The sequence below is a fragment of the Gymnoscopelus microlampas genome (genome assembly GCF_963454915.1).
Source record: "Gymnoscopelus microlampas genome assembly, chromosome: 11".
Lineage (NCBI taxonomy): Eukaryota > Metazoa > Chordata > Actinopteri > Myctophiformes > Myctophidae > Gymnoscopelus > Gymnoscopelus microlampas.
In genome coordinates this window covers 23,607,574-23,632,098 of record NC_139948.1, presented here as the reverse complement: position 1 = coordinate 23,632,098, position 24,525 = coordinate 23,607,574, and the positions used below count along the sequence as shown (strand labels likewise).

The 24,525-nt window shown below is 41.2% G+C and overlaps 1 protein-coding gene across 2 annotated transcripts in view; it reads right to left on the bottom strand.

The window, feature by feature from the left end:
- Positions 1–24,525, bottom strand: part of prkcbb (protein kinase C, beta b) — a 115,343-nt gene that overhangs the window by 65,615 nt on the left and 25,203 nt on the right. For both annotated transcript variants that reach the window (XM_084072529.1, XM_084072528.1), the window contains exon 3: positions 11,229–11,311. In XM_084072529.1, the coding sequence (XP_083928655.1) occupies positions 11,229–11,311 (83 nt within the window). The remainder of the gene's footprint in view (positions 1–11,228; positions 11,312–24,525) is intronic.

Genomic DNA, 24,525 nt, shown 5'->3' with positions numbered 1-24,525 from the left:
TATTGACATTTCACTTTTCTATTGAAAAGTGAAATAAGTAATGCTCAAAAAATTGGACAAAAAAAAATCCATTTGAGTTGGAGCTGTTGCCCTGTGTCTTATCATGTTGCTCGTTGATGTTTATGTTGTCTGTTGATGAAAAGGTTAATACATGTACAGTATCATGGTCTTAATTAATGGTATCTACCTTTAGAAACATTTATTATTATTATTACATGCAAATGATCACATCACCCTAGGCTTGCTCTTGCAAGCTGTTGGTCCTGAGGCCCCGAATCTGTAAAATGTGTGGTAACACCTGTTGCAAAAAGCAATATTATACAAATAAAACAGAAAAACAAAAATAGACATGACTTGAATTTAAGCCTAGCCTATTTATTAATTAATTTGGCCATTTGTAACTCAGCGAATGTACAGAAGTGTTACATACGGTACATGTATTAGGATTTGTGTAGGACTGAATAGCTACAGTTTATCCTTGCCTTTGTCATAGAGAAAACAGCTGCATTCTGAATGCTTTTAATCCTTGTACCGTAGCATCCACATATACTTTACTGTCCATGACTGACTGACTGACTGACTGACTGACTGCCCACGTCTGTCCATGGCTATGGGAGTAAATCAGGGAGACTGACGAGATGAACAACGCAGGGAGAAATATGAGAGGAGATTTGGGGGGGGGGGGTGAATCCTCCGACACTAAGTAACAATATATCTCCCAAACAACTGATGTCGCATTTCAAATGATGAAGGAATAAAAGCCTGCTTATTAAACTGAAACAGGAAGCCAACACAGTACCTGTCAATCAATCAACTCCGCTACACAACATTGTTTTCAGTGTCTCATTATATTCATCTCATTCTTTGTCCATTCTTGACAAATTGTTGCTCATTGTTTTGGTCTACCGCTCTGTCATCCATTGTTTTGGTCCAACAATCGTTTCCCTACGGAATCAGTCATAACAACCTCTCAAGCACCCACCCACCCACACACACACAAACATGCATCAGATCTCCCATGATGCTTTGTGACAGGTGGACAGACATGCCGTTGCACTATAAGTAGACCCTCCAGAAAAACGCGCAAAAATCCTTTATTATGCGGGCTAAAATCCTAGATATTGCGATGAAATATGCAGGCTTTTTATGTGATTTTATGCGATGAAATTTTGTGTTGCAAGTTGCAAAATATGCGGAAAGTTGCGAAACATTCGAAACGTTGAGAAATATGCGAAAATATGCATATTATGCGATGCGATGTGATGCGATGCGATGCGCCCTTGACCCTTTTTGAACTGTGCTCAAGGCCACAGTTCCACAACTAGAGAAAACCGAACTTTTCTACAGTTGATTCTCAATAATAATTTAAAAAAAATTATTAATAATTGATTAAAGTACTATTAAAAAAACAGTAACAACACACTCTACCAGCCTCCAGTGGTGGAAAATAGCAGATCTACAAGCTCACAATGCATTGCGCTTGTAGATCTGCTATTTTGAAATGGCCGATATAGGGTTTAAGTGGTTACTGTATGTTTTGTAATAATCGAAATCTACAAAGTAACTAGTAACTACAGTGTTCAGATAATTGTAGTGGAGTAAAAGTACAATATTTGCCTCTTGAGATATACAGTAGTGGAGTAAAAGTAAAAGTATTAGAAATTGGAAATACTCGAGTCAAGTGCAAATACCTCAAAATTGGACTTACAGTAGGTACAGTTCTTGAGTACATGCACTTAAAGACTTTGCCAAAATCCATTTTAAAAAATTGCTTTTCACTGTTCTCAGGTCAAATATTGAAATGCGATTAAAATGCGATTAATTGTGATTAATTAATTACAAAGCCTCTAATTAATTAGATTTCTTTTTTTAATTGAGTCCCAGCCCTAATATATATATATATATATATAGTGTACTGATATGTGATGGATGGGCTGGTTTGATTGCTTGCGAAACCCATTCCCCCCACCCTCACTTTGGTCGCCATCTTGTGTTTTTTTTTTTTCATTTTCTCACTTTCAAGGTCTAAATCAACACTGAGGATTTTGCTGTGTTATGATGAAAATCTGAGCCACAACAATAACAGAAGAGGCAGCGGCGACTAATCGCTGTAGAGAGAAGTTCCAGATGCCAGAACAAACCGCTGTGCCGAATCCCTCACCATTAAATCCATTATTGCTCGGCAAGAGGGCTTGACCTGTCATCTTTCATTATGTGTTGTGTCGACAGAGCAAATATTTTTACTCAAGTGAATTCTGGGCCTTGTACATATTTTCGAGTCCGTCAGAATCTAACAGAAGCCTGGTGACTAGCAGTAAGACAGCCTTTGAACATTTCTTAAAAGACAACTCAAGTCATGAAAACAACGTCCGTTATCAGTCAAATTGTCTATTCAATCTGATCTGGGTAGTTATTGGGCAATAGCAATGACACACTTCAAATATGGCCCTCAAAGGGCTCTGTATAGAACAAATGTAAATTATTGATCTTTATAGAGAACCCACATGGAGAAAAAAATATAAAACTATAACGATTGTGGCTTGGGGTTTGGGTTTGGGATAGGGTTGGAGTAGGGATTGCGGTTGGGGTTGGTGGTGTGTGTGTGTGTGTGTGTGTGTGTGTGTGTGTGTGTGTGTGTGCGTGTGCGCGTGCGTGTGTGTGCGTGTGCGTGTGTGTCCACACAGGAACGAGTCTCTCACTATCGGATGCGAATTCCCATTTGTTTCCACAAACGCTTTGTTGTTAGATTTAGTTTGACACCATCTGTGTGCGTGCGTGCGTGCGTGCGTGCGTGCGTGCGTGCGTGTGCGGTGTGCGTACTGTAGGTGCGTATTGACTGCTGCTGCGTGGGTGTTTTGGGGAGGTGGGAGGAATATCTAATCAGATTTAGTAGGGCCGTGAGTTGCCTCGGGTTATGGAGAGACAACAGCCAATCAGAGGATGACATCTCTCTGGCATAACAGGATGATCCGTAACAAACAGAAAGGAAAGAACAGAGAGAGAGAGAGAGAGAGAGAGAGAGAGAGAGAGAGAGAGAGAGAGAGAGAGAGAGAGAGAGAGAGAGAGAGAGAGAGAGAGAGAGAGAGAGAGAGAGAGAGAGAGAGAGAGAGAGACGAGAGAGAGAGAGAAAGAGAGATACTGTAAAGGGGGAGAGAAATATGCAGAGCCAGAGAGAGACTAAAAGGAGAGAGCGAACGATACACATATGGGAGAGAGATACAGAGAGATACCGTAGACATAAGGGGAGAAAGAGAAAGACAAAGGGGGAGAGATACAGAGAGACAGACAAAGGGGGTGAGAGAGATACAGAGAGAGAGACACAAAGGGAGAAAACTTTGACCATTTATTGTTGTTGGCTCTTTTCTCTGCACGACATATGCTTTCTTATAATATTGTGTTCTTACATATCAATTTGTCCAATTGTTACAGCCCTCCTTGATGATGATCATTGGCCATTACTTAACAAGAAATGACAGTCATATATATCAGCTCGCAGCAAGCTAAACCCCTTGAAAGGTACTGTCAACTACACTGTTTCAGAGACATGGCGAATATCATTCTTATTAAGCTATACATTTTTATGTAATATAATCCTGTCCTGAGCACAGAGGTTCTAATGCTCTAATAATTGAACTAGGCTATTGTATCAGACAGAGCACTGGCAGCGTTATCAGATGGGGGAGGGGTGGTCTCGGTAAACTGTGCTGTTTGGCCCATTCATCAATCAAATAGACGGCTTATCAGATCCCGCCTACTGTATCTGATCATTTCCACTCACACATACGAAGAACACAAATGGCTGTTTCCGTGTCCGCTGTAGACCGGATATGCAAATTGCAAAGATTTGGACAGCGTTTCAAACGTGGTCCAAAAAACGTCCCATAACCATTTTCTTCAGCATTCTGACTAAACACACTATGTCATACATGTGTTTATTAAAGTACTTTTGCGTTGTAGTATCGTTAAATAAAACTAAGGTTTGGTTGCACCAATGTGAAATTTCTGGCTGATAACAAGATCCAATATAATAATTGCTGTTATGGCCGATAACCGATGTCGATATGATCTCATTCTGTATTTAAATACATAAATAATATTTTGTCCATTCTGAAAAATACATGTAACAGGGTATCTGCTAGCTAGGCTTGTCACAATTATTACATAATCGCCTAATCGCAATTATTTGAGATAATCGTAATTATTTTTTCATTATCGTCATTATTGTTTCCATGTTGAAAAATGTTCATACATTTTTAAACATTTTACAAAAATAGCTGATCTACAAGATCTACAATGCATTTCTTTTTAAGTATACAATACGAGTATATAATTATTAAATGTGTCAGTCATTTCTTTGTATATTTAAGTTATTTGTCACATCTGCCCTGTGCAATTTGTGATTATGAAGCCTCAAAAGCAAACTGAAATAAAAATTGTATTCATATGTTCAATCCCAAAAACACAATGAAATCGTTAATCGCAATTATTTGAATTAAAATTGTAATCGTGACAGCCCTCGTTTCTGCAGGTTTAGGCAGATTTAAATGTTTTAATACGTTATATTTAAGACCAATTTATCATTAACTAAAAGGCACAAAAGGGCACCAATAACTTAGATTGTGGGTACATTTTGTATCCATGTTTAATTATTAAATATGGGTTCCTTCTCGATCCCACAATCAATCCTTTTTATTGTTGGTAGTTGTTGTTGGAAAATCTGGTAAAAATGTGTTAAAATAAAAAATGTCTTACAATGATAATAATAATAATAATGATAAATAATAATTCCAAATATTTTTCAAGCAGACAGAAGGCAATGTATACTGTCACTTTAAAAGCCTAGTGTATACTTCATTGTACGATGGTACCGCAGACCTAACATACCATAGATCTACAACCTTACAACATCAACGCCTCTTTTACCAAGGCCAGCCAATGAGGAGAAAGTGTGACTAGTTGCAGGGTCTGAACATAGATCAGCTTCCTCTGACAGTAATGTACAGTAACTGATAAAAAGCTGGATTTCTGTGGACGCATACAACAGCTCATTAAGAATACTGGCTTTGACTTAGTCACCGCCCACTTGCACCCCCACCCTCTGAAAGTCTCACTAAAGCATCCAGGCGTCTGTCTCTTTTGCCAAATAGAAATAGCTATCATTTTAAACACTTCTATAAATATGACACTGGTGTAAAAAAAATGCTTCTTACATTTGGATATTATTACAGATTATCAGGAAGTTCCATATTCTCTTGACTACTTTCACATTTCCTGGTTGTTGAGGTGCATTCACTTCGGGTAGACCACAATCATTTATTTGAGCGATGTAATTCAATATCAAGTCAATGTTATGGAAGGTACATGGCCCTGATACGTCAAGAGTTCAGTCTGTTCCTATTCCCCTGATTGCCAGAGAAGCGTGCAGCTTACAATGGTAAATTAAATAGACAGTGTAACCACATTGTGTGGTCTAGAGAAGCCACCGTGAACGACGCATAGTCCAATCACTACATCCCATGCAAGATCCAACCAGACAATGCTGCAAATTGTTGACAATCAGTCAGTCAGTCAGTCAGTCAGTCAGTCAGTAATATGTCCGTCTGGTGAGCAAAATACAAACAGAAATGAGGAGAGAGGAGGGAGAAAGTCAGTGACTAAAGAAAGGAGGAAGGGAGAGAGAAACAAAGGCAGATGCTTTTTTTTTTCATTGCAGATAGCTTGAGAGAAATTTATAATGGTATATTCTCTCTCTCTCTCTCTCTCTCTCTCTCTCTCTCTCTCTGTGTGTGGATCTGCCCACCTGCTAACTCAGTTAAAATGCTACATGAAGCTCCTTACAAATGGAACATCCCATTCGCATTCAGTCTCTCTCTGAATATAATACTTACTACCTGCTGTTTTTCTAGATAGATAGAAAATAAATACATAAACAATTATTATTATCTCTCAGTGCATCCTTCTCCTGACAGTTCACAAATCTCTCTCTCTCTCTCTCCCTCTCTCTCTCCATCACTACTGCGAAGATTCAAGGTTTCAGAGAAGGTCCTCCTGAAATCCTACATCCTTAGTGCACTCATACAACAACAGGCTTTTGAGCAGAGCAAAAAGCCTTCCGAAGGACAAATATCACCCCAGCAATTGAGTGTTTGTGCTGATGAGGACAGGCAAGTGCCTGCGGTGTCACAAGGTCACCACAAGAAGACACAGCATCACCCCCCCCCCCCCCCCCCAGAGGCTATCAGAGCCCTGAACATTGACAAAACCGCCAGTTGAAATGCCTTCAATCTGTAAACAGACTTCTTATTCTCTTTCTTTTTAGGACAAAACCGCTTTAACATATTGTATTTTGCACATATTATACTCGCAAAGCGACGTACTGATCAGTGTTCAGGTGGTGATGAAATTAAAAAAGACCATTACTGCATCAAAACTAATCATTTTCACTACTCAAATAATATCAGAAAGCAAAACATTTTGAAAATAGCCGATCTACAAGTTGTGAGCTTGTAGATCTGCTATTTTTACAATATTTATCCGTGGAACAGAGTCAAAACGCCTCAACTCCTAGTAGTCCAAGTACTTATCAGAGTGGGGGGTCCCCAGTTCAAATATGATTATTTATGGGGGTCCCCAGTTGATTATTTTGGGGGGTCATGGTGGCCTGAAAAGGTTGAGAACCACTGCTCTAGATGGTCTTGTATCTTATAGAATCTCTACAGGTGTCTCTCTGTTTAGGATGGTACATTAGTGAATAAGAACAATGGGGACATATCACCCTTATGGAGACAAGGTTCCCTTTACCTGAAATGTTCTGAACTGCTTGCTCACAAACACATTATTTGCCTAAACCACTGGTGCAGCAGGTTAGAAATGTAGGCTTCATTACAGGCTCTCATCTCATCCTGGTGCTCTCCCATAGGGAACACATTCCATTAACCCACATGGATAATTGACTTCTTCTTTTAACCCATTAAGACCGGGAACACATCAGTGTCATTTTAAGATTTCTTTGGCTATTAAAAAATAGCAGATATACACGCTCATAGCGTGCCGTGCTATGAGCTTATAGATCTGCTATTTTTGAAAACAAAATCATGAAAATGTGTGCAAATCTTTGAATATATATACATTTATAACTCAAATCTTCGCTTCTGGTGGGGGTCCCTGGAACAAAATATTTTGAGATGGGGGGACCGCGGACAAATACATTTTCATCATTTTGGGGGTCCTTGACATGAAAAAAGTTTGAAAACCACTGATATTATAGCAACATAAGAAAAAAAAAATGAAAAAAAACTGTTAGGATATAGAAGACATTTGTAGAATCCTCAGAAGCAAAGATTTGAGTTAAAAATGTTCGCTTTAAAAAAATATATATATTCAAAGATTTGCACACATTTTTACGATTTTTCAAAAAAATAGCAGATCTACAAGCTCGTAGATCCGCTATGAGCTTGTATCGCTGCTATTTTTGAATAGCCCAAAGTATAAAAATAATGGCTATGGCTAAAATCTAAAATGACACAGTATGCGTTTGCGGATTGAATGGGTTAAACATACACACAGCTGACAGTGACACACAGGGACGGGACGGGGCGCTGACAGAACATACTGTATGAGAGAGACAGACAAAGACAATGAGAGAGAGAAGGTGAGTGAGAGAGTGAGAGAGTGGGTATAATACCCTAGCCTCTTTAATCATTCTTAGAGGACTTCATCCATTCATCTTATTTAATTATCTATCTAGCCGATGCATTGCTGTATTCACACAGTACTGTGCAAACCTGTGTTACTTTCACTCTGAGTGTGTGAAAGTTTGAGTTGAGTTGATCCGGTACCATGCAGTGGAAAAACCTAATTAAGTCCAACTGTCTCTCTTCCCTCCATCCTTCCTCTCTCATCGCTTTTCTATCCCTCCCTCTGTATCTATATCTATATCTATATATATATTACTCTTGGCATTCACTGCTGTCTATAATTATCTCTATTTATAGCTCTAAGCTTAACATTTTATCTACTATTCATCTATCTGTTCTAGGGCTGTAATTATTGTTTCTCTTCTTGGAGATTTTTCTATCGCTAACTTTTTTGACGATTAATCGAATAATCAAGGTGCACATTTAATTTTATCTAAAAAAATGATTTAATGCGTTATTTCATACGACAGAGAAAGATAGTATGTATACATAACTTTATAGATCTGCAAAAATTGCAGATCTATAAAGTCACAACGCATCACATCCCGGATTCGTGGCGCGTTGTGATTTTGTAGAACGGCTATTTTCGCTGTTTTGGACATTTTCTGAAACGTATATTATAATGACATAATAGGGATCAATTATCGATTTTTTTTAATAATCGATTAGTTTGATTAAGTGTTGCAAATCTGCGTATACAGTACAGTATACAATATACAGTATGTACTTTATCGGTTTATCTGTATACAGTATCTATGTATGTTGCTATCCATCTGTCTGTACTGTCTGTCAGTCTAACTAGGTGACTGCCTGTCTCACGGTACTGCCAGTTTGGAACATCATTACCCATCATCCCGCTGGGCAGGAGGCGAGGTCGTAAGGGCATGAACTCATTAAGGAAGTGTCATGGTGGGGGGGCGGGGCCTCGTAATTAAGAGCGCCCCTGAGGCTGAGTGGCATTTAAAAGCAGGAAGTACAGAGGAGGTGAGAGAGATGGAGAGATGAGGGATAGAGGGAGTGAGACAGCGGGATGACATTTGAGCGGAGGAGGTGGAGAAAAGAAGAAGGGGAGGGGGTAGAAAGAAAAGAATGGAGGAATAAAAAGAGTGATGGCCTTTTTCTTTTTTTTGCCGGGGGGGTCTGCCCAACTGCACTTGTCTGTCTGAAGGACACTTCAAAAGGAGCAGAGTGATGCTGTTTCAGGCACACAAGGAGCCTTCAGGATGTTTACCAGCACGTTAAATGCTGCTCTTCAACAGCACTAGTCTAGTCACTCACAACACAGGGTGCTTAGGAGGATACTACTGCACGTTTAGGGTGCTTAGGAGGATACTACTGCACGTTTAGGGTGCTAGGGAGGGCAAATGAAAGAGAAGGGTGAGAAAGTTTAGTGTTCATTGTACATGCTACTGTCACTTTTTGGAGGCATACTCGAGCGGAGCCTGACCAATGACAGATGTTTGGGTCCAAGGCCGATATCGAGTCCTAGACCTCCGATTACAATTACTGATGTTTGGACTGATATTTTGTCATAAAAGTGCAAACTGTGCTAATCGATTTGATGAAACTTAGAAGCAAACAAATCAACACAAATAATCACAATAAAAAATATAATTTAACAATTTTGCTGATCTAAAAGCTCACAATGCGACGCACTGTGAGCTTGTGGAACTGCTATTTTTTTTACTTTTGAAAAGAATTGCCTATGAACACATGCCCAAAATAGGGATGCAAGGTTGAAAGTGGTTAAAAATCTGCAAATGGTGGTTAAGGCACATACCACATATGCATATTATCCACATGTCCACTAATGCAGCCTGACAGCGAGTCGCTGGTTCGATTCCCGAGACCGACTACCTTTGCTGCGTGTCACTCCCAGTCTCTCTATCTCTCTGTTTCCTGTCACTCTAAACTGTGTACTATCAATAAATAGTTGCAGATACCAATGATCATGTCATCAAAAAAATCGTAATGGCCGATACATCGCCCTGGCTAGAAAGAAAGGTGATAAACATGTCCTAACTGTAGAGTATATGTATACCTATTTAGGAGAAGTGTATACATTTGTATGTCATTTGGATGTTCTCTGAGAACGACTGGAATACAAAATGCAAAGCTATACAGTATGTCTTTACTATATACTGTATGTCAATTCACACAATACACGATTGGTTCATTGATCAATACATGATTGTTTCGTTGCTCAATACACTATTGATTCTACGAAGGCGCAAAATGTGTCAATTTCATTGTTAAATCGATCATGACTAATCCATTTTGTCAGAGCTTGAACAAATTGTTTTAAAATCTTTTGATCCGTCGCTTCCACTTTCCGTTCCACTTTCCTGACCTTCTGGTTGAACCCACTAATTGACACATTACAAACTAATAAATGATAACAAATTAATGATAATATCAATGCCAAAATACTAAACAATTATTATCGTTACTCTAGTTCAGTGATTCTCAACCTTTTTAATTTCATGGACCCCCAGTTTGATAAGCATTAGGCCACAGACCCTGATTTGATGTGATCTTTATCTCTGGGACCCTAATCTACAGTCTCCCATTCAATCCGGAAACGCATCTGTGTCATTTTAAGATTTCTTTGGCTATTTTTGAAAAATCTTGAAAATGTGTGCAAATCTTTGAATATATATAAATAAATAATAATAAATATATACATTTTTAAAGGAACATTTGAAACTCAAATCTTTGCTTCATGGGGGTCCCTGGAACAAAACATTTTGAGATGGGGGTCCGCGGCCAAATACATATCTAAAAATGTTTTCTAAATCCTAACAGTATGTTTCTATATGTGGTGCTCCAACTTTTACATGTCAAAGACCCCCAAAATGATATGTATTTGGCCCGCGGACCCCCCCACCCCCATCTCAAAATGTGTTGTTCCAGGGACCCCCCAGAAGCACAGATCATAGTTAAAAATGTTCGCTTTAAAACATAAATTATATATTTTCAAAGATCTACAAGATCTACAAGCTCATAGCGCGGAACTCTGTGCCGCACTATGAGCTTGTATATCTGCAATTTTTTGAATAGCCAAAGAAATCTTAAAATGACAGAGATGCTTTCTCGGTCTTAATGGATTAACGGACCCATCAAGATGCACATATTTTAACTAAAATCTTTGCATGGGGGGGGGGGGGGTCCCTGGAACAAAAAATATTTTTGAGATGGGGGGGTCGGTGGCCAAATACATATCATTTTGGGGGTCCCTTGACATGAAAAAGGTTTGAGAACCACTGACATAGCAACATAAGATTTTCAGAAAACTGTTAGTATTTTGTATTTTGGTATATTAGTGGCCTGGGCCGCAGCGTGGCGGTCCAGGCACCCTAGGCTACAATGACAACAACCTGACAGCGTGTCGCGAGTTCGAGTCCCGATCACGGCGACCTTTGCTGCGTGTCACTCCTGGACTGTGACTCTCTCTTCATAGTTCTCTATTTTGAATCATTCACACAATTATTAAATATGATATATAATTCATATATATACATATATACTTACATCTGAGGCAGGCCCCTTATCAGCCCCCGGACAGGAAAACGTGACGAACTCATGGCAACGCTTGTGAACCACAAAACAACACACTGGGGAGGGAGGGAGAGAGAGAGAGAGAGAGAGAGAGAGAGAGAGAGAGAGAGAGAGAGAGAGAGAGAGAGAGAGAGAGAGAGAGAGAGAGAGAGAGAGAGAGAGAGAGAGAGAGAGAGAGAGAGAGAGAGAGAGAGAGAGAGAGAGAGAGAGAGAGAGAGAGAGAGAAAAGATAATTAGTTCAAATTCAAATCATCAAATTAAATGATTCTCGGGCTAAACATCAGGCACACATGCACACAAGTGCACAGTTCCTCTGCTACGTGGACCACTTATTATATATGCATGTTTACATATCGTTGCTGTTGGGCAGAAACCTCCTGTCTCCATATTTTAACTTTTGGTGTTTTTTCGTAACAACTACTACTTGAACATACTACGGCGTCCCGCAAAAGTATCGAAAGTAGCAGATCTACAAGCTCGAAGGTGAGGTTTCCATGAGGTTTCCACCCGGCAGAGACCATGAGACTCAAGGATGACTGACTGGCCGACTGATTAGTACAGTAGCATGACTGACTGACTTACTGACTGATTGGCAGGATGACTGACCAACTGATTGGTTTGTAGGATGACCCACTGATGACTTATTGATTGAATGATTGGATACTAGACCTACGAGCTGCTCTGACTGACCACGAATCATGCTCCCAAAATATGAGTACCTCCATTTTGTGTCTCTAGTTGGAAAACTGTGAATGGTTGCAGTTCCAACTAGACATTTTGGTAAATGTGTTGCCGTTTCCAGGGTGTTAATGGTGAATTGCAGAGGAACATGTGCAACCGGCAACACACAGGGTGGCCCTTATCTCCACTTCCATCAATGTCAGCTTCACTGACAGGCAAGAGGAACAGAGTGAGCTAAAAATAACTCGCGCGCACGCACGCACACACACACACACACACACACACACACACACACACACACACACACACACACACACACACACACACACACACACACACACACACACACACACACACACACACACACACACACACACACACACACACACACACACACACACACACAGTGTATGTAAATAGTAAGCCTCAGGGGTGCATGCCAAGGCAACTAATCAATGTAGTGTACAAAACAAATGTTTGTCTAATAATGTTACCAACAGTCTATAAGATATGGTGATGTTACTACCACTACCACAATGAATCCTACTGTGGCTCCAGTTTGTGCCCCTCATGTAATCATTGTCTTTATTTTTAATATTGGCCTGCATTTATATTTAATACTGCAGGCCATTTAACCAAACAGATGTTTTTTAACATCTAATCCTGGAGGGCTCTTCTAACTTGCTGGTAAAACAATATATATATATTTGTCTTCTCCGGTGTGCAGTGAAGTACAGGTCTTTAGGGGTTGACACACTGAAAGCGTCAGACGCACGATATCAAACAAACATTGTTTACAATGGCTGCAGCCACACTGGAAGCATCAATTTGGCGCATCAAAACATGTTGACGCATCTCTCAGAGGTTCTATTTTGGAGTGTTGACCGCCTGGCACAGTCGAAAATGAGTTGGAGCAACACAGAAAGGTTAACTTCTTTAGATTTTTCACTCGCGTCAATGACACTTCAACATTCCCGATCATGTTGACCAGTCTGCTCCAGAAAGACTTTGATGCTGATGTGATATATGTTTTTTTTGTGAATCGATTGCATATGTGTGAGTACAGTATATGTGTGAATATTTGAACATGTGATGTTTGATGAGAAGATTTCTGATGTCTGTCTGGATGTATTTTGTTCTGTAAGAATAATAATAAAGAAATCCAGAAATACTTATTTCAAGGTATATTGTTGTTGACATGATGTCCTAAGTCTACTACTTTTCATCATAGTGAGTTACAACAGATGAAAGTTGGTAGTTGTAGGTGTCAAAATCTCAGCCAATCAGGAGAAAGAACCGATTTCTAAGCTTCATCTTTATAGTGTTCCAATTCAAATTTTGCCTGCTCATTTCTTAGTGTCATCACTTCCAATGTCACTAGTTTAATCTATATCCTGATTGAGTTCTCTATCCTGATTGGATAAAATTGGAAATGAAACTGAAACTGAAACGAAAATGCATTTTCTGTTTTATGAAGAGCTGGAGAGACAAGGAGACTCCTTTTACTGAACAAACACTCTATAGCAATGAGTACTATCAGAATATAGAGCTATTTAACACTTATTTTAACCAAAGAAAATCACTTACCCTACCTTTAAGTTACTAATTTAAAGTAACTTGCCCAACAGTGGTCACGGCCCTTTCTCATTTCACAAGCTGTATCTTGTTTTCTGCATCATAACAGTTTGCTATTGGCTGAATTAAGATACTGTAACAAGTCGCAGTATCTACTAGGGGTGTAACAATATATAGTGCCACGATATGTATGTATCGTTGTGATACATGCATATAGACATGCTGTCTCAGTCTTACGCGTTCAAATACTCATGCATACAGAGACACACACACACACACACACACACACACACACACACACACACACACACACACACACACACACACACACACACACACACACACACACACACACACACACACACACACACACACACACACACACACACACACACACACACAGTGTAAGTGATGTAACACAAAGGCAATGTTTCTGCAGCCTGGGTCTGGTGAAATCTACTCTATTCTGGAGGTGAATTCATACCTACACTGATCAAAAGGTTTGTAATTCTCTTCACACACATACATATTCACACCGGAAATGTGTACCTCAATGGCACTTCTTTCCCACGCAATAGCCTCTCTTTGCTCACACAACCCACACACCCACACACACACACACACACACACACACACACACACGCACGCACGCACGCCACCCACTCACCTCAATGATATCACAGCATGAAAATACAGAGTGAGGGAGCGACAGATAGAAAGAGTTGTTTGCACATAATATGTGAGAAGCAATATTATTGCTTCAAGGTAACTGCTCTTTCTGATTCTCTAGCATCTGTGCTCCAGGGGGGGGCATAGCTGAATGGGTGGAGAAGCCATCTGAGAATCAGAAAGTTCCCTGTTCGATGACCTCTAGGTGTTCTCCCTGACTTATAGTGGTCCTCTAGACGTCCTCTCTGTGTAATATATGTCCTCCAGGTGTAATTTATGTCCTCCTGGTATGTTCTCCAGGTGTAATATATGTCCTCCTGGTGTAATACATGTCCTCCAGGTGTAATATATGTCCTCCTGGTATGTTCTCCAGGTGTAATATATGTCCTCCTGGTGTAATATATGTTCTCCAGGTGTAATATATGTCCTCCTGGTATGTTCTCCAGGTGTAATATATGTCCTCCTGGTGTAATATATGTTCTCCAGGTGTAATATATGTCCTCCTGGTGTAATATATGTTCTCCAGGTGTAATATATGTTCTCCAGGTGTAATATATGTCTTCCTGGTGTAATATATGTCCTCCTGGTGTAATATATGTCCTCCAGGTGTAATATATGTCCTCCAGGTGTAATATATGTTCTCCAGGTGTAATATATGTCCTCCAGGTGTAATATATGTACTCCTGGTGTAATATATGTCCTCCTGGTGTAATATATGTCCTCCAGGTGTAATATATGTCCTCCAGGTGTAATATATGTCCTCCAGGTGTAATATATGTCCTCCAGGTGTAATATATGTTCTCCAGGTGTAATATATGTCCTCCTGGTGTAATATATGTCCTCCAGGTGTAATATATGTCCTCCAGGTGTAATAAATAAAGAAAAACATCACATGGATGCAACTGGGACGTATCATCAGTGTTGTAGCCTGGGGTCATAGGGTGTTTCGGGTGTAATATTATGCCCCCAGGTGTAATATTTTGTCCTCCTGGTGTAATATATGTCCTCCAGGTGTAATATATGTCCTCCAGGTATAATATATGTCCTCCAGGTATAATATATGTCCTCCAGGTATAATATATGTCCTCCAGGTATGTTCTCCAGGTGTAATATATGTCCTCCAGGTATGTTCTCCAGGTGTAATATATGTCCTCCTGGTATAATATATGTCCTCCAGGTGTAATATATGTCCTCCTGGTATGTTCTCCAGGTGTACTATATGTCCTCCATGTGTAATATATGTCCTCCAGGTGTAATATATGTTCTCCAGGTGTAATATATGTCCTCCAGGTGTAATAAATAAAGAAAAACATCACATGGATGCAACTGGGACGTATCATCAGTGTTGTAGCCTGGGGTCATAGGGTGTTTCGGGTGTAATATTATGCCCCCAGGTGTAATATTTTGTCCTCCAGGTGTAATATATGTCCTCCAGGTGTAATATATGTCCTCCAGGTATAATATATGTCCTCCAGGTGTAATATATGTCCTCAGGCACTATGTCTGTCCTCATGTGTCCTGAGTATTTCTGTTTCTATCTGACCCTGGTACAACTGGCAGCCTGCCTCTATCTCTATTATTAATCACACACACATTAAATATCCATGGATATTGTGCGCACACACACAAACATGCACGCACACGCACGCACGCACACACACAAAGAGGTATTCAAATACACACAATTCAAAAGCAACATTCATAGGAAACATACAAAGATGCACACACACACACACACACACACATACATACACAAAACACACAGACAGTAAAGCGTCCAAACATGTACAGTCTGATACTGGCTTGGACAAGCATACAGTATATTGACATAATACAGTCAACTTTACAGTATCTGTTAAATATAATGTCAGTGCCTTTACTGTAAGGTGCAGGTTTATGTATAGGTGGTTAATGTCTTTATCTTATCTCTCTTTCGCTCTCTCTCTCTCTGTCTCACACTCTCTCTATTACATCACTGTGGCTGCACCAACGCACCAGGCCTGAAGCCCTAACCATGCTATAACGTTACACTCACAAACACACACGCGCGGTCGCGCACACAGCCACACACACGCACACACGCGCGCACATACACACACATCAATCCGGTTCACCTATGCATTACAGTGGAGGTGAGAGCTGTGTTAACATCAGCCACAGGATGAGGCCTTAAGATACATTACACACGGTGGAGGGCCAGGGTTAGCCTGTTGCTAATCTCTCAAGACAGACAACGAAAAAAAAAAATCTTCTTTTTTTTTGCCGATGGGATCCCAGATTGGCCTTAAGCCCAGTGTATAGCATACTGAACCAGAACACCCGTCTGTTCGTTTCAGCTGGTCCAAAACTACAATATGCTGTCATTCAGAGGTTCAAGTACAAGCTCATAGCGCGGCACCGAGTGCCGTGCTACGAGCTTGTAGATCTGCTATTTTAGAAAAATCAAGAAAATTTGTGTAAATCTTTGATTATATATAATTTCAAAGCGAGCATTTGTAACTCAAATCTTTGCTTCTGGGGGTCCCTGTAACAAAATATTTTGAGATGGGGGTCCGCGGCCCAAATACATACACATTTTGGGGTCCTTGACATGAAAACATGTAATTCTAGGATTTAGAAGACATTTTGTAGAATCGGAACCTCAGGCCTTACAATATGCCATCATTCAGAGGTTTGGCTGGTCCAAAACTACAATATGCCGTCATTCAGAGGTTTGGCTGGTCCAAAACTACAATATGCCGTCATTCAGAGGTTCGGCTGGTCCAAAACTACAATATGACGTCATTCAGAGGTTCGGCTGGTCCAAAACTACAATATGACGTCATTCAGAGGTTCAGCTGGTCTAAAGCTACTATCGTTTCCACATTCATTCAGCCCAGCTTCAGCTCATTCTATCAGCAGTGAAGCCAATGAAGACTGCGGTAGTTTAGAAGAGACACAAGCCAACTCCCAGGAGGTAAAAACACCCCTGAAATCTCCGTCTAGTGACCATTCATAAACACAACCTAGAAAGGGCAAAACCCCCATGGTCAGAAATTGCCCACAGGGCGTCGCGGTCGCGATATCCAGGTATTAATTCAACCACCTGTTCCAGTAGTGCTGCCTTGTTGTAGTGTACACTGCTTCAGTCAGAGAAAACAACGCATACGGTGGTGGGCAGGGTCTTGCTTTCAGAACACAGAAGTATGAAATGATATCTGTCTGTCCACTGTTTTTAGTTTAGTTCAGGGAGCCCTCCCGAACCGAAATGACGTTGGTTGTTCTAGGGGAGTATGCATCAGGCTTTATGGCACTAGAGCAGTGGTTCTCAAACTTTTTCATGTCAAGGACCCCCAAATGGACACTTATTAGCCCGCGGACCCCCATTTGAAAAGATACATTTTAAGGACCCCCAGTTTGACATGCATTAGGGCTACGGACCCCCATTTAATGGCATTTCTATCTCTGGGACCCCAATTCATGTTGTAAAATTATTGTTAACTTAACTCTGAGAGTGTACAAATGGAACCAAATGGACCCTAACGGGTCCATTTGGTTCCATTTGTACACTCTCAGAGTTACAGACCCATAAGGGTCCATTTGGTTCCTATCCATCATTTAGCTGGGGACCCCCTGGAACCCCCTCAAGTACCCCTGGGGGTCCCCGGACCCCACTTTGAGAACCAATGCGCTAGAGGCTATAGGAACACACACACACACACACACACACACACACACACACACACACACACACACACACACACACACACACTTAACTCAAACATACCCAGACTGTCTATCCTACTTAAAGGGGAATTTTGGACCACGGTTTTCTTACCTTAATTTTTATGATATCTTAGGATGAATGGTACAGTAGAAATATTTCATAACTCCATCCCGGGTCCGCCACAGTTAAAAACGTGCCAATAGGCCTTGCGCTAGATCACATGTTTTGACTGCACCGGAAGTCTCACTAGACGAGATTGAAATCTCATCTAGCGAGACTTCCGGTGGTAAGAAAACCGTGGTCCAAAGTTCCCCTTTAATCAACACACCAACTTAGTGAAAGAAGCAGCGCTTTCTGCTGTGATGTTTGGAATTAGACAGAATGCAGGCTAATCGTGTGTGTGTGTGTGTGTGTGTGTGTGTGTGTGTGTGTGTGTGTGTGTGTGTGTGTGTGTGTGTGTGTGCACGACCGTGCGTGCGCGCATTCAGTATATTTTTAGCCTATGAAGGAACTATATTTACAATTTCCATTGAAGCCAGCCAAATATAGAACAAACACAAACACAAACACATGCATGCACACACACACACACACACACACACACACACACACACACACACACACACACACACACACACACACACACACACACACACACACACACACACACACACACACACACACACACACACACACACACACACACACACACACACACACACCAACCAGAACATTATTATTTCAGAGGCTCCCGTGCGACTCCGGCAGTCAGTCACATGACATCATTATGTAATGTCTCTCGGCCAATCCATACCCCCATCACACATGTCTTTCTGTCTGTCTGTCGATAAAGTTGTGCGGTGGGGGAGGGGGAGAGAGAGAGAGATAGATAGATAGAGCGACAGACAGGCAGAGAGATAGACTGTACTTACAGTCTTACACCAATAGACCTCGCAGTCATGTTTGATCAGAGATCCTTATGACTCACGCTGTACTGTACATACTGTAGGGCTGCTACTGTCGCTTATTTTCATATTCCAAAATTGGTACATTTTACAATTAATCAGTGGTGGAAAAAGTACTCAAATTCTTTACGTACCTAAAAGTACCAATGCTGCAATATAGAAATACTCTGTTACAAGTAAAAGTCCAGAATTCAAAATTTACTTGAGTAAAAGTACAAAAGTATTGTCATTAAAATGTACTTAAAGTACCAAAAGTAAAAGTACTAAAATGTTTGAAAATAGCAGATCTGCAAGCTCACAACGCGTCGCGATGCGACGCGTTGTGAGCTTGTAGATCGGCAATTTTCAAATAGCCTACGTATAAAACAGGACTAAAGTGGTTAATGTATGTTTCATAATATCATAATTCATATCTGAAAAGTAACTAGTAACTAAAGCTTTCAAATGATTGTAGTGGAGTGAAAGTACAATGCCTCTGAGATGTAGTGGAGTAGAAGTAAAAGTACTGAAAATGGGATATACTCCAATAAAGTAAAAATTCCTCAAAAGTGTACCTAAGTACAGTACTTGAGTAAATGTACTTAGTTACTATACACCACTGCAATTAATCGAGGAGCGTGTTTTAATATATGTAAACAGTGGTTGTACCTTCAAAATGTTCATACAACGTCAGGAGTTTCTGATGACATCAGGGATCCCTGTAACCCTACCCCTCCATACTTAGTCTTAGTATGTTACAACAAGTACAACAAGTACAATAGTTATTGCATAAACGTGTGAGGCATACCTTCCCAACTTGCATCGTTCCCGACTTAATTGTTCCCAAGTAGGCCGGGGGCCATTTATAGCTGTGGTAACGGGTACCGCACACAGGGGAACCCTAGCAACGGGTCCAGCCAGTACTCTGACAACAGGTACAGCAGCATGGGTATTATTGCACATAACTCTATGGGGCATGTATTCCCAACTGATTTACATCGTTCTCGACGTGCGCGGTCCCCGAGTTCGGGCACCCGTCTGGTATAAGTAATACATGATCAATAGGCGTTACCAATGATACTAATGAAGGCTCTGTTCCATTCTGGTCAGGGTGCTGATATTGTGCATGTTGGCTCACATGGTGGGTGTGTAACTCTGAGAGTGTACAAATGGAGACAAATGGACCCGTAAGGGTCCATTTGGCTCCATTTGTACACTCTCAGAGTTATGGGGGTCCTTGAAAATAAGACAACCACTATGCCACACTAAATGGAACAGAGCCTTAATTAGCATCTTTGGTAACACCTGTGAAGGAAGTAAGGAAGGGGCCCAATTCATTCCCAATATGGCTGCTGTGCATAGAGCCTATTATTGTCTCCGCCAGGCCGAAAGGCATGGCGAGAGAGTATGTTTTACCCCCTGTCCGTCCGTCCGTCCGTCCGTCCGTCCGTGCGTGCGTGCGTGCGTGCGTGTGTCATTCTGTCTTGTCTGTGTACAGCTAATCTCCGGCACCGTTGGCTTGCTCGCAGCGAAACTGTGCACACACACTCCCTGGATGCCAGAGCAGAACCTCTGCCCCAAATTTTTCTCATGGGCCTTTTATAGCGCCACCAGGAGGCCGATTTGTGCAAAACACATTTTTGGACAGTACTCCTAGAGATTTTGGCCAAAAATCCCGCAAATCGGTACACAGTATCTCTGTAGTCATTAAAAGAAACGCCTCATTTCAGATTTTTCATATTCCATCCTGATTGGCAAAAATTGGCTTCCAAAGTTTGCAGGAGTACTCCGTTTCGAACACAATGCCTCAAATCATGAACACAGCATGCAATTTCTGTGAAATTTTGCACACACATTCCCATTAGGCCGAGGAAGAAATGCCATTTGAAAATGTTCAAATCAGCCTCATGGTGGCGCTATAACAGGCCAATTTGTGTTTTTACCTATAACTGTTCCGATCTGTGTAAAACTTTGTATGCACACTCTCTAGAGGTCAAGGAAAAACCTTTGCCCTGCATTTTTCACATTTGCCTTTTATAGCGCCACCAGGAGGCCGACTTAAGTAAAACATTTTTTTTGATATTAAGCCTTCCCATTTGATCCAAATTTCACGCAAATCGGTACACATGATCTCTATAGTCAGGTGATCAAGACTGATCTGTTCGATTTTTCATATTCCATCCTGATTGGCTAAGATTGACATGTAAAGTTTGCAGGAGTGACCCGTTTTGAACAAAATGCCGCAAATCATGAACACAGCCTCCGATTGCGGTGAAACTTTGAACGCACATTTGCACTACATTGAGGAACAAATGCCACCCTTTTCACATTGGCCTGTTATAGCGCCACCAGCAGGTCAAATTTAGCAAAACACATTTTTAGAACAAAATGCCTCAAATCATGAATGTAGTGTCCGATTGCCGTGCACGGCCTAAGAAGAAATGGCACCCTTTTCCCATTGGCCTATTATAGCGCCACCAGGAGGCCAAAATAACCTACCTGACCTGGCGGAGACTTGTGCTCCGAGGAGCACTTTTTCTAGTTATTAATAAATTAATTATTATTTTTGCTCACCCTCTACTCCTCTCTTCCCTCCTTCTATCTTCCACTTCTTCTCATCTCTTCTATTATCTTCTTTTTTCAGCTCACATACCCTCTCTGTTCTTAACCTAATCTGTCCTCTTCTCTTTTCCCCTCTTGTCTTATCCTTTTCTCCTATCCTCTCCCTTTCCTTTTCTGTCCCTTATCTTCTTGTCTGTATAGTATAGCTTTCTCCTCCTCTCCTCTGTTTCTCCCCTCTTTTCTGTTGTTTAGGTTGGCAGTGTATCCATCTGTTAGAAGTCTAGTGTGTGTGTGTGTGTGTGTGTGTGTGTGTGTGTGTGTGTGTGTGTGTGTGTGTGTGTGTGTGTGTGTGTGTGTGTGTGTGTGTGTGTGTGTGTGTGTGTGTGTGTGTGTGTGTGTGTGTGTGTGTGTGTGTGCGTGCGTGCGTGCGTGCGTGCGTGCGTGCGTGCGTGCGTGCGTGCGTGCGTGCGTGCGTGCGTGCGTGCGTGCGTGCGTGCGTGCGTGCGTGCGTGTGTGTGTGCAATGATGGCCCAGATTTAGACACTATTAGATCCCATGACCTTGTTCTGTACCAAAACACAAACACAAAAACCAGGCAGTTGGCTCGTTCTAATGTATCAATGTTGAATCTTTCATGATTGCAGGAAACATATATAAACCACATTGGAGAACCTGCCACTGAACATCTAAAGCCCAGTGCACACCAATGATTACCGACGCAACAAAACCCGCTGCAGGTCCACGTTGCATTGCGACTCATTGGTGTGGACTGGCCTTATTTTAGATCAATGAGCCGAGCTGAAACTTGTTACCGCAGAATCCCCAAAACTGTGTTGCAAACTGTTTGCACCAAACAGTTTAAAACTGGACAGTCCACAACAAGGTGACGAGCAGAAATCAATAACTGCTACCATAGATAGATAGATAGATACTTTATTTGTCCTTGCGGAAATTCATTTTGTGCCAGGCAGCCATCAGGATACAAAAATGTACACGTCAACTAGACCTACAGTATTATTTAATTGTATCCATTATACATTATGTGCGCCTATTTGCTATAGGCAGAGAGAGGAAGGGGAGATAAAGAGATGGAAGAGGAGAGAGTGACAGGGGGACCACATCTTTTCTTTTTTTACTGTTTAATTACATACGGTAGGTACTGTATAGGTTACATAGGTTGTTCTTGAACACACCCACGTACGAGAGAGAGATAGAGATAGAGATAGAGAGAGAGAGAGAGAGAGAGAGAGAGAGAGAGAGAGAGAGAGAGAGAGAGAGCGTTAGAATTAGAGGTACAATTATACTTTTTTGATGTTGATTCATTAATACAGCATATATTTTAAAAAATATATATAAAACCATCTCAGTGGACCGGGAGGTCGGGTTCGATTCCCAGACCGGATCATACCAAAGACTGGACCCAGAGCATAATCGGTAAGAAAATAGTCTATAGTTGCAGCCCTAGTTATAACGGCTGATTCGATTTAAGCAATTTTTGCGTTGAGACTTGTTGCATGCGAGTCAACAAGTAGAATCACTTGCTGAATAAATCAGCTGGAACAGGCTGACCTGTAACGGGGTGATTCAGACCGCTGCTATTTTTTTCTACGCAAGGCTCTGAAACCGTTTCATCACGTCTTGAATATTTGGTCTGAACTAGAGCTTAATGTGTTCTCTTGTCCACCATCCATACCCGCCCGGCAGACAGCCTGGGGCAGCGGGCAGACCGCTTAACCCATTTAGACCCGGGAAGGCATGTGTCATTTTAAATTGGGACTGGAAAAGTGAGAAATCCTCTTGTTTTAAACAGAAATGTGACTCCCTTAATTTAACCCAGATTATTCACAGCTCCACTAGACCAGCTAGTGACACTCTGATTGACATCATTCTGACAAATGCTGTTCATAAATATGTCTCTGTAGGTGTTTTTGCTAATGATTTGAGCGACCATTGTGCAATTGCATGTATTAGGAGCACGAAATTGCCCAAAGCAAATGGGCTGACTGTAACCAGACGTTGTTTTAAACATTTTTCGGAGCAAGCTTTCTTGCATGATGTGGCACTAGTCGATTGGTGTCGTACTTCCCTCATACCGTCTGCGGACGAGGCTTTCCGTTTCTTTTATGAGCATTTTTTTCCCTTGGTAAACAAACACGCTCCTCTAAAGAAGGTCCGAATAAAGAATAGGTCAAATCCGTGGTTCTCTAGGGATCTAGCTGATTTGATCCATGATAGAAATAGGAAATGGGCACTTGCCAGAAGGACACAGGCCCCAAATGATTGGCTTCTCTTTCGTATCCTCAGAAATAAATGTACTGCTCTCCTCAGAAAGCTGAAGACACAGTATTATTTATCTTTAACTTCCGATACATCCAGCAATCATGCAAATTTCTGGAAAGCAGTTAAATCCCTCCAGCGGAGGGGAGCTGCTGGTCCCCCGCCAAAGTTGCGAGTTGGGGATTCTTTTATTAGTGACAAAAAATGTATGTCAAATGTTTTTAATGACCATTTCAAAAGGGCTGGGCATGTTTTTGATGCACAAAATGCCTCCTCTCAACAAAGGGCTCAGGAAGAGGCATTCTTACCAGCAAATGGAGATGCAAACGCTCGTCTAAATTTTGATTTCTCCTCTATCCTGGCCTCCGATGTTCTCAGTGCGTTGTCCTCTCTGGACCCAAAAAAGTCACCTGGCCCAGATGGCCTTGATCCTTATCTGCTGAGATTAGCGGCGTCAGTTATTGCACAACCTATAACTGATATTTTCAATCTCTCGCTAACTTCTCAGAACATTCCTTTGGTGTGGAAGCAAGCTTTTGTTTCTCCCCTCCTTAAGGCTGGTGATCCTACGGATGTAAATAACTACAGGCCAATATCTAATCTCTCGGCCTTAGCAAAGATCCTAGAAGCCCAGGTATCAGCCCAAGTAAACAAATTTCTGGATCAAAATCAAATCTTAAATACCATGCAATCTGGGTTCAGATCCAAACACAGTACTGTCACAGCTTGCCTTACTGTCTTGAATGACATTAAGGCTGCCTGGGAAAAGTCATATGTATGCGCTGCCCTGTTTATTGATTTAACCAAGGCTTTTGACACTGTTGACCTCCCGATTTTGTTAAAGATCCTTTCCAAT